The following is an 11,181-nucleotide window of genomic DNA, read 5'->3' on the forward strand; positions in this document are numbered from 1 at the left end:
GGACAAATACAGGACAGGGAACAAACCCCGGAGAATTCTATGGAATTCCTTGAACATCTATAATGGATAGATTGCCATTTTAGAAAACGTGATTATTTGATATCTTAGTACCATTCAATATGAAGCTACAGCAGGTTAGCTTAGATCAGTGTTTCTCAACCCTGTTCCTCGGGGGAACACTGCCCTACATGTTTTAGAAGTTTCTGTCCTCGTCATTAAACTCTGCAGAAGCCTGATAATAATGACCCATTTCTTTGAATCGGGTGTGTTGGAGGAAGGGAACTTCTAAAATATGCAGCGGGAACAGAGCGGGTTCCAATGGACCAGGGTTGAAAAACACTGGCTTAGATGATCTTATTTTGGCAGGAAGATGAGAAAGAGTTGTGTTTCACCTTGGTTTTCAGATGTGAACTGTAGAGGGTGCTGCTTGGCAGGTTTTAACGTTCAGAGCCAGAGATGATGAGGTTAATAGGCATCAGCGGTGCAGCTGTGATAAAAAGAAGGGACAAACCAAGGACAACTATAGGACAGGGAGAGGACAGAGGGTTCTGAAATGGCTGCAATGTCAGTGTATATTGTACAAACTATTAATTTTTCATGTCAGTGAGATGTTTCTTACAGTTTTTAATGGCTGTCTCGTTTGTGCTGAGCTTCATATGCTGATTAGGAACGACCCTCGTGAGTCTGCTTCCAATGGAGATTAAGTCTGTAACCTGGATTGTGCCACAAATGGTCTAAAGCTGCCCTACATGTGTGTTTTTTGCAAAAAATTTAAACTTAAATCTCTTTTGGTGATATGACATCTTTACATTTTCTTTTAAAGGTCTGTTTCACCCATTTTTTCCCACTTGTTCAAATGAAGAATAGACAGATCCAACTGTCTGATATACCAAATAACAATTTAATTGCACTGGGTTTAATAGCCAGTTTAGAAATTTCCACAGTTCTACAAAATATACATGGTTTCAGAGGCTCGTTTTTTTGTTTTTTTTTTTGAAGAAATTCCTGGTGACAGTTCTTCTATTCCTAATCTGTAATTTAAAAAACAATAGATCAATTTACAGAAATTTGTCCCAATAGTGGGGAATATTTCATGATATTTCTACAATTGCATGAACACTCTGTGATCATTAACTTATACCATTGTTGAAAAAAAAAAATTTTAAGATAACATACACAGAAAAAGTAACTGCAGTCGTTTTGTTGTGTGATCCACTGAAAACAAAATGACACGAGCAGTGATTCACGGACTTAATACAGTGCTAGTTCAGGGAACCCTCCCAGATAAGAACACACATTTCTGTATTATTCTATACATCAGAAGATGTACACAGATTTCCTGATGTATCCAAACAGAATAAGTGATAAGTGGAGAGGAAACACACCATTACTCGGTTGACAGCAGAATAAATATTGATGTGTTTTTCTGTATGAGATCAATTTTCAAAACACGGGGTACGATGGACTCGTCTGTGCCACACATTACACTCAATTCACCCTTGAAACGTGTCATTCAAAATAAACGTCAAACTTTCCGAACATGATGTCAGACTTCGACTGAATTATAGGTGTCTGTGTGCAATATAAGGCAATGATAGCAAGGAAAAAAGCTGCTTCATACATTATTTAGATAATGTCTGACTATAACATCCTGTCAATCCCTGTACCGACGGCTCTGTATCTCCTTTCAATTCTGCTTCATTTCACACAGCCAAGCCGTTTTGTGTTAGAACTGAAATTCTAAGGAGAGTCCACAGAAGAGCAGAGTCAGTCATTTGGAGCCGCGTCGGGCCGAGCTCGATTTCCTCAAGTTGCTTTCATGGCTTGCTCTGCCTGTTCCTGGAGAGCTTGGTAGATTTCGGATTTCAGAAATCGTGGATAACAGTCATTTTCCATCAGGCTGTATATCAGTCTCTGCGCGCTGTCAAAGCAATCTGGCCCTGGCTGAGAGAGATTCCGGCTGATTTCTTCTCTTGTCACACAGTCAATATTTATCTGGGTTCAGAAAACAGCAACTTTTATTTCACCCATGACTCGTTTTCATTTTAGAGATAGTATAATATTATGAGGAAAGAACTATGTGTTCAAGCAGTCACAGAAAAACTGTGTTTGGTGAGTGAAACCATGCAGGAGTGACGGGGACAAGAAGACCAGCGGTCGACGCGGACGTGAAAAACACAGGTGTTTACTTGTTTCACATCCTCGTGTGTAAATGCCGTACCTGTCTCAGAGCATCGACCCGGACGAACTCTGCGTAGATCCCGTTGGCGGCGTCCGTCATTTCTGCCTCACTGGTGATTTTCTTGTAGTTCTCGCAGGCCAGCCAAAAGGAAAGGTTCTCCTCACTGTATTCTGTTTTCAGGAAGTTCTCAAACACCAGCTGGCCTGCTGTACACACACAGAGACCCAGAGAGTCCAGAAACAGTTTCCTCATAAATACTCAACACAAGGTAAATCACAGTGAGGTGAAGGGAGGGAAATAATGAAATGAGGAAAATATTCTTTCTCGTCTGACTGCATATTTCACTTATATGGTTATGATTTTCCCTAAAACACACAACAAGAAGAATTACTTTCCAGTGAAAATCTGCAGACTAATGCAACTATTATTTAATGTACACCCGTTAAAATTTAAAGCTGCAGTGCATAGGTTTGGGTGATTTTTGTCAGGCTATTGGACGACTTTTTTTTCTTAAACATAATTCTTTGATTATGATGTATAATATTGGAACTTTTCTCTTCACAAAGACCAAACAGAGAGCCACCTGGACAGCTAAAACACACATGAGATCTGATTTTTCCAAGGCTGATTCAAACCACATACAGCGGTTCTGATAAGATTTTTAGAATCAGAATCACAATAACAATCGGTATTTATTGCCAAGTACATTTAAGGAATTTAACAGTAATATAACATAATTTATACAGTAACACAAACACAAATTATGTACATATCCATTTCAATCTGAATGTTTTATTCACTCCGATAGGATTACGAAGTGTCTTCCCTGGGATTCCACAGAAGGTGGTCTATTTTTGCCAGGATGATGCAACACAAACGCTTCAATTCAGCAGAATCCAGCACGAGCAAGACAGGAAGTCAAACACCGATACAACATTAAGCGTTTTTTTCAGAATAAAAGTTCTGCCTCCCTCGCAGCGCGTCTCAAACGTCAACAACAACATTTACATGGATCCGGAGAAACAGAAGTTAATTGGAGGCTCGACTTAACCATTTGGGACAGAAACAGGCACAGATTTCTGTTCTGTCCATTTTGTTTATTTTGTCCAGACCACTTGTTTTATAGAAATCCATGTGAAAGACGAGTCTAGACAATGTCAATATGGACACTTGCAATATATGATGTGATCGTTTGGTCAGGTAAATCCGATTCTGATCAGTTATGCTTAATCTGATTTGTGCTGCAGTCTAAATAGTGAAAGTTTATTATTTCAGTAATCTTTCACTCACATCCCCTCTTTCCCTCTACACAGTTCTTGTTTGTTGCATCATCTTTGTTTACAGACTTCTTTCAACTGCCAGGTATGTGTGGAGGGCCATTTCACATCAAAACCTTCATCAACAAACCCTGGAACCTGATGTGCACTCCCACAGCATCACACAATTACACACACACACACACAGACACCGACTGTATGTTTCTTATCTTCCCCTCACACCCTCCTCCCCTCCCCCCCTTACCTTTGTTACAGGCTCATTCAAAGAATGTGTGACTCTAACCCAGGTGTAAAATACTTAGCGCGTCTTCTAAGAGCGCAACCAAAACCGCTAACTGCAAGCACCAGTGTCATTCACACAAATCGCTTCACATCAATCCCAGGTGGCGCTCTGACAGTAATTGACAGGAAACAAAATATGTCTGGGGGCTGCGACAAATCACTTTGGCTTCATATCCGAGCCCTTAATCATAAACACAGTCGACTCTTAAAAAAAATCACAACGAGATGTACTGTACGGTAAATGCCGTCAGATTGCATCTGCCACATGCACAACAATTTATCTCCCCCCCCCCGACTCCCCCCCTCCACTGTTTACCTATTTGTCATGCGTGACACTGCATTTTTAACAAAGGGAAATGGAACAACTGCCACGCGGGACAAAATTTATCTTCCGCAGGACAGTTAATCTTGACGCCGGAGACAATGGGGTGAAATATTACAGATCAGCAGAATTCATTTGAGTAAAGTAATGAGAAAGGAAAGGTGGCAGAAATGGGGGGGGGCGGGGGGGGCATCTGTCCCTTCAGTCGTTCTCAAACAGAAGGAGAGAGAATGTGGTCACCTTTATAAATGAAAATGAGCTGGCTTGGAATCAGCCTATCTACATTGGCAGCTCACGTAAGGCCCCCTTATCTCTTTTAAATATATCTCCAAATGGATTTGATGAACTCGCAGGAAGAATATATCCTTCATTCGGCTCCTCGAGAAGGCTGAGAGCGATTTGAGATGAGGTGCAGGACCGGAGCAGCAGAGAATAGCAAAGGGTGAAAAGAGGGGGACAGAGAATTGAGAGGGGCTTTGACAAGAGAGTGAGGGAAGTAAATCCATAAGCTGGCTCACTTTTACACTCGAGTAGTTGGTCGAGTGACTCTCCCCAGGCCATGACATCAGCTATAGCAGCCCTGTAGAGCAAAAAAAATGTTACAGGTCAGATAATTAAATATCAGGGACCACAACTTAACCCTTTAACACCGAGTGTATCACAAATTTAACACGCAAAATCTGGTGTTCATGTGCAACTCAAGTTTTCGTTTTTTCTTCATTTTAAATTGTTAATACACTATTTTAACGTGCAGTAAATTGTGAATAACTGCCAGATACTGAAAGTTATTCTGGAAAAATGGACAAAAACACTTACTCACAGGATCATTTCTGGCCCTTTTATGGTTATGAGGGTTAGGTGTTAAAGGGTTAATTTCTTCTTGACAACACTAACATTGAAACAGAGCGTAAAAATGGCAGTTATTTTACTTCAAAATACATATGTATGAACAAGGACTATAGAGATAATGTGAATCAGCTCTATTTACAGAATACTGACAATGAGTCATCTCTCTTTGTGGACTGTGTAAAAAAGTTGTAAATAGTAGAGACAAAGCCGGAGAGAACTTTGCTGTTGTTTTCACCTCTAAGAAGCCGTCGTGTCTTTCTCTTTATTGTTTTCTTTCTCAAAGTTGAGAACTTCACTTCTTAGCTTCAGGCTCAACGCTTTCATTTCCAACAGCAGCAGCAGCAGGAAACTGAAGGCGAAAAAAAAAGCTCTGAAACCCAAAGTTAGAAACGAGCTGATGAACTTAGGAGTGACTGTAATATGAGTATAATTGGCAATACGGCAACACGAAACACAAAAGGTCTATTTGAAGTTGAAAAGAGAGATTGACAGACATATTCCGAACACTTCCTTTTTATGCTGTTGGATTTTTTTTTTTATAATTACCCCTAGTGCAATATTTGTATTTTATATATATATAAAGAGATTGTTAGTACTGACACAATATTTAAGTGAGGCAACACTGCACACTTTTGGATACTACACTACAAAATGTTGTCTTACTATAGGAGCGTGTGGCATGTTTTGACACAGAGGTCCAAATCTTAAGAGTCAGACGTCTAATTCAGACACTTCACAATTAAGAAAGACACTACGGCGGCGTATTAGGGCGTAAGTATGAATTTAAAAAAAAAATAACCTGGGGGAAGGGGGTCAAATTTTGGGTAAAAAGTCGCAGATTTACGAGATTAAAAGTGGCAAATCTACAAGAAAATAAAGTCACAGTGGGCATTTTTCAGCACCACAGACAGCGTCAGATTGCGCTCACATGAAAGAGCCACCAAGCAGGCCACCTGTGAACCATCAATACAAAGGAGATTGTAGTAATCAGTGGGTTCCCAGTTGTGGTGGACTGTGATGCTGAGAATGTCCCACATGCTTGCTGCAGTAGAGAGGCTGGGATTAACCTATACCCACACTAACGTGTCCGCGTGGCATTCCCTGATAAAAACAAAACACTATTTTTAGTAAATCTGCTACTTTTTTTTCATGGATTTGCCACTTTTGATCTCATAAATCTGTGACTTTGTCCTTGTAGATTTGCTACTTTAATCTCATATATATGCGACTTTGTTCTCGTAGATTTGCTCCTTTTAATCTCATAAATCTGTGACATTGTCCTTGTAGATTTGCTACTTTTAATCTCATAAATATGCGACTTTGTTCTCGTAGATTTGCTCTTTTTAATCTCATAAATCTGTGAATTTATTTTCTCATAGATTTGCCACTTTAAATCTCATAAATCTGGGACTTTATTTTCACGTAGATGTGCTCCTTTTAATCTCATAAATCTGCGACTTTATTTTCTCGTAGATTTGCCACTTTTAATCTCAAAAATATGCAACTTCTTTCTTGAAATATTACCCCCCTCCCCCTGGTCTGTGATTTTTTTTTTGTTTTTCATACTTGGCCCTAATACGCCGTCGTAATCATCTACTTTCCAGTGTTGTAGTAAACTATTTGCTTGTGCTCATTAGGCCCCCTGACAGTCAACCATAGTGGTTTGGTTTTACATGATTTAATATTCCGTGGGAATCACAGCAACGAGTCCTCGGTTCACTGACATCAGCCGGGAAGTCTTATTTCTGTAAATCTAATTGGAACGTGTCCACAATCAGTTAGATTTATGTAAGTATGTCAGCTAACAGCGCGACTGGCTGCACCCTCCTTGTGTGAACTCTCCTTGATGTTGTCTATGTACAGTGCCTTGAGATAATGTATGTTATGATTTGGCGCTATACAAACAAAATTGAATTGAATTACTACACGTTTTTTTTGGGGGGGGGGGGGACTTTAAATTAGATTTTAACGATATCTGTGGTGGTGTTGCCGTAGCTGCAGAAAAAAAAAACGTCCCAGCGGTGAATGTGACACGAGGATTTACAGCAGGTGAATATGTTGAAAAGTGAAATGTAAATAGAGAAGGAGTGCCCGCGCTGACAGACTCTCAGGCTCAAACTGTGTTGAATGTATAAGAGATGCTGTCCAGATTCTCTGTGGTGTATATAAATATGCATTATCAGCTGGCAGGTGCAGCCGCGCCAGTATTTATGGAGACGTGTGTAATTCTTTTTATTTTTTAAGTTGTGATTAATCGCCGGAAATCTCTTGGCTCTAACTCGCAAACACACATATTGTATTCCATGGTGATTTCAGCTGTAAGAAATGTAAATAATGCTTTTTTCCGGCTCCAAGCGCACAGCAACAAACAAAGACTAAATCAGCCGCTGTCAGCGTGAAGGTGTACTTCAAAATGCACAGCTGCTTTTACCAGACAGCCAAGGCCAAACTCAGCAGTGAGCAGCTGAGCGGGGGCAGCTAGCACTTGTCAGGGGAAAAAAAGAAGAGGTACTACTGCTGCGGCTTGTACTTGTAACAATGTAGTTTAAGCCTCTGTTTATCTCGGGCAACAATCTGTCAGTTGTAATTACACGGAAATCAAGGGTGGTTGAGTTTTTAAAAACAACATGTGCAGTAGTACTATACAGTAGTGAATGATTATTAATAAATATCTTTATGAGAATCAAAGCAGGCCACACCAGGTAGGTGTAGTGGTTAGCACTCAAGACCCGGGTTTGAGCGTGGAGTTAGCTTTTTTTTTCCCGTGTGTGCGTGGGTTTCCTCCGGTTTCTCCAGCTTCCACCCGGAGTCCAAAAACATGCAGAATTGGACACTTTAAACTGACTGTAGGTGTCAGTGAGAGAGTGGATGGTTGTTTGTCTCTATGCGGCCCTGTGGTCAGCTGAGATTGGTAACCCCCTAATGTGGAGTATAAAGCGGTCTAAATGAGAGAATCAAACCAGAAAATAGAGGAAATATAGTACAGTATAGTCCTTTATTGTCATTATAATTAAAAGATAACACCGACCGAAAGAACACCGAGCCGCAGCAACTGTGTGCGCCGCCATCTTTACTCCTCCATCATATTTCCTATCATCAAAAATATGTATGCGTTATTAAAATAACAGATTTATTTGAATAATAAAATAAAAGTGTGAATTTTTGTGTGTGACTTCCATCTTGCATGAAATAGTTAATGGAGGAAAAAAATCATCACCATTATTATTATGCTATACTTAAAGTTGATACCAGTATAATTTTTTATCAACAATCTCTGCTGCTGCTTGTATAAATGACATTGCAGTTCTATAAACATGTCATCACTAACTCTAACTGTCTTTTATAAACTTATAACTAACAACAATTATTGTGTATCTGCTCCTGGTCTCTCTCTTCTGTCTCTACCTCATCTCCCCCACCTCTCCTCTGTCCCCAATTTTTCCTTTGACCCCAATCGGTCGAGACAGATGGCCGCACATCTTTGATAAAGATAAAGATTTCTTCTTCTGTTAAAAGGGAGTTTTTTTTTCTCTCGACTGATGCCTAGTGTTTGCTCATTGTGTGAATTGTTGGGTTTCTCTGCTCTCCATGATGTTGTCTATGTACAGTGCCTTGAGAGAATGTATGTTATGATTTGGCGCTATACAAACAAAATTGAATTGAATTGAATTGAACATCCACATGTTGTAAAGCTTTAACTCACTGGAAGATTGCTAATATAGCTTTCAATCACACGACTCCATTCAAAATGCCAAATATCACTTAATTTCCCAACAACACAGCACTGCATGTACATTGTGATATTATAACACTGAGCCAGTAGCACTGAACTCACCTCCACCTCCACCAGTCATCAGCACCCGACTGCCCCAGGCAGCACAGTCCACCAAACCCACTCTACCAACTGAGGTGTCACACTCATTTCTTTTCTGCTGTGACAGCTGTCCAACTGACTGAGGAGAGAAGTATGTGTGTGTGGCTGAAACCTTTCAAGGGTAAGACTCAGCTGAATCAACAACAGACACAGTTTTCCTTTTATATTCGATATAAAAGAGTGTATAAATATGTTTGCACGATTAGAAAGGGATCATGTGGTGCTACTCACGAGTGTAGACAAAAAAGGCTTCCATGGTCAAGTCATAGCAAGTGCCTTTCACCAGCAGAACGTTTCACTTTATCACTTTATATACATTTTTCACATCACACATGGAATTTAGAGAATGTAAGTACCAGTGTATGTTCGCCAGTCTGCAATACGGATGTATCCCACCCACAAATTGATTTAACCCTTAGAACACAGAGCATTTTGGCTGCTTTTTTCCATAATGTGTTTAAACGTACAGTATATACAGATGGAATTAGATTTAAAGTTTAAAGTTTAAAGTTTATAGTCCGACAAATGTTTTTGTTGTCAATTATTTTGTTGGACGTCGACGGGGACAACTTGGGAGTTCCAGACGGACAGCGTCTTCAAGCCTGTGACAAATTCCGGTGCATTGAGCTGTCGCTACAAAACTCAGTAGTCAATCAGCAGGCAGCTTTCTAAGGCCCGCCCACAAATACAAAAACCATGGCGCAAATAACAATTTATTTTATTTTCAAACAACAAAATACAAAATGTATGAATCATTAAATGGATATTTTATTTGCTTCATAAAAAGTGTTGTTTGTTTTGTGAGAAGTCTAAATTTAGGCCATAAGAGTGTCTTATATCCTTTTTGTTTCAGCACAAACCATAGACAATCTGAAAAAAATAAAAATAAAAATTATTTTGACCAACTATAAAATCACACCTGAGCAAAAAGTACTCAAAATGTTTAAAATCCGATTGAATTTGTGAAATTTGGAACTATGTCACAGTTCAAATTTTGCTTTATGAACAAAAATGAAAGAAAAAAACTGTCTATTTTGTGCACTACAAATGTGTTAAAAACTAACTAACATAACTGTGACTCAACAACACATGAGAACACGGAAAAAAAATGCAATTTGTAAAGCCTGAATATGTGACCTATAAACACCCCACCCCCAGGATGTCCATATAAGGAGTTGTGTATTATTCCCACGGCAATTTACCAAGGGCTCAGACTTGTGCCGCGTGAGCACTAAGGGTTAACTAAACTTTAGCCATAAACAGTTTGATCGTTCAAAAGTAGTTCATTGAAAACGCCTTGAAGAAAAAGTTTTGACAGCTGTGATAGTGGAACTTTTAAAGTCCGTCAGAAGTAAGGGACGAGGCATCAGATAATGTCGCCACTCATTTCTCCGATTGCATCACAGAGCGCGCAGAAGACATGCAGCTCAAAGGAACTCTTGCTCCTCTTTGGACCTTTTTTCATGTTTTCTGAGGGATGGAAGAGAAAGCGTGCTGGAGGCATACTGAGCAGCGCAGAGCTGCAGAACACAGAAACACGGAGAAGAGACGCTGCACAGATCACAGGCGTCCCATCAGAAACACTCGCTCACAGACTTATGGATAAGAGACAACCGGCTCCAAAACATATGCCAGTTGTATTTTAGTAACATGCTTTGTGTCTGGAGTCAGTCATTACTGAGCAACAAGGCCAACCCGAGGGGAGGTAAAACATTCATGCTCAACAATATCAAAACACTCACCGCCAGAATGCAAAAATCTTAGCGTGTAAAGCCAATTTGGAGCGTATACTTACAACATGTGTGTCCTGTTGCCAAAACAGACTGAAGTATGTTCCGTTACAGCAGAGAACGTTCTCAACAAACACACTCTGATCCTTCCTTGAACTTCCCTTAACGTACCTCCTACCTTACAGGTACAAGCCCATACATGTTATGTTGTCGTACAGGTAGGCTGAAGGTTTGCTAAAATGTCTTGCTCCATTCATTACTTTTTTTTTTATTATTATTTTTTTTTTACCACAGTGTTTTGGCTGAAAATCCCAGATTTGTTGCTTTTTGTAATGCATTTTCTGAAGCCAGCAACAACACAGCACTCTTGAGACTTGAAAAAAAAAAAAAATAAAAAAAAATGCTTCGAGCCATGATTTAAGCAAATCATTAGTTTACAAAGCAAAGCAGATGGAGACAGAGAAGCACAGCTGTGACTAACGTGGGCCAGATATTACTGCTGTAGGCCTGAGCATTGGTTTGGCTCCAGTTTTGATTTCGAACACTTTTCTTCAGTCAATGACAATGACTGAAGCCTTGGTTTAACTTAATCAGTGATGTCTACGGAGCCCAGGAAAGGATAGTCGGGAGGAGAAACAATGTCAATTTTTGTTGTGTACTTCTGG

General features: G+C 39.8%; 1 protein-coding gene and 1 long non-coding RNA gene across 5 annotated transcripts in view; both read right to left on the bottom strand.

Annotated features, from left to right (window-relative positions):
- Positions 1-485, bottom strand: part of LOC131465955 (uncharacterized) — a 29,206-nt gene extending 28,721 nt beyond the window's left edge. The window contains exon 1 of the long non-coding RNA XR_009241357.1: positions 393-485. This is a non-coding gene — a long non-coding RNA (uncharacterized LOC131465955). The remainder of the gene's footprint in view (positions 1-392) is intronic.
- A 411-nt stretch (positions 486-896) lies between these two features.
- LOC131465138 (regulator of G-protein signaling 1-like) lies at positions 897-10,669 on the bottom strand. 4 transcript variants are annotated; one of them, XM_058637507.1, is made up of 5 exons: positions 10,582-10,636; positions 5,148-5,261; positions 4,582-4,643; positions 2,222-2,388; positions 897-1,995 (listed from the first exon to the last, which is right to left on the bottom strand). In XM_058637507.1, exons 3-5 carry the CDS (start codon positions 4,622-4,624, stop codon positions 1,807-1,809), a joined length of 399 nt encoding a protein of 132 aa, XP_058493490.1. In that variant the 5' UTR covers positions 4,625-4,643; positions 5,148-5,261; positions 10,582-10,636; the 3' UTR covers positions 897-1,806. The 4 variants fall into 4 exon arrangements, with proteins under 4 accessions (XP_058493490.1, XP_058493488.1, XP_058493487.1 ...); XM_058637505.1 differs by lacking the exon at positions 5,148-5,261 and having other exon boundaries at positions 2,222-2,385; positions 10,582-10,669; XM_058637504.1 differs by lacking the exon at positions 5,148-5,261 and having other exon boundaries at positions 10,582-10,668.
- Positions 10,670-11,181: the final 512 nt, after the last annotated feature.

The sequence above is a fragment of the Solea solea genome, chromosome 9 (genome assembly GCF_958295425.1).
Source record: "Solea solea chromosome 9, fSolSol10.1, whole genome shotgun sequence".
Classification (NCBI taxonomy): domain Eukaryota; kingdom Metazoa; phylum Chordata; class Actinopteri; order Pleuronectiformes; family Soleidae; genus Solea; species Solea solea.

Bases quoted from the DNA above. Each gene is read 5' to 3' on its own strand.
- LOC131465138 (XM_058637504.1), bottom strand. The intron at 2,389-4,581 runs GTGAGCCAGCTT...GTGTGTGTACAG, and splicing joins CCAACTACTCGAGTGTAAAA to CAGGCCAGCTGGTGTTTGAG. The intron at 1,996-2,221 runs GTACGGCATTTA...TTCTGAACCCAG, and splicing joins GGGTCGATGCTCTGAGACAG to ATAAATATTGACTGTGTGAC.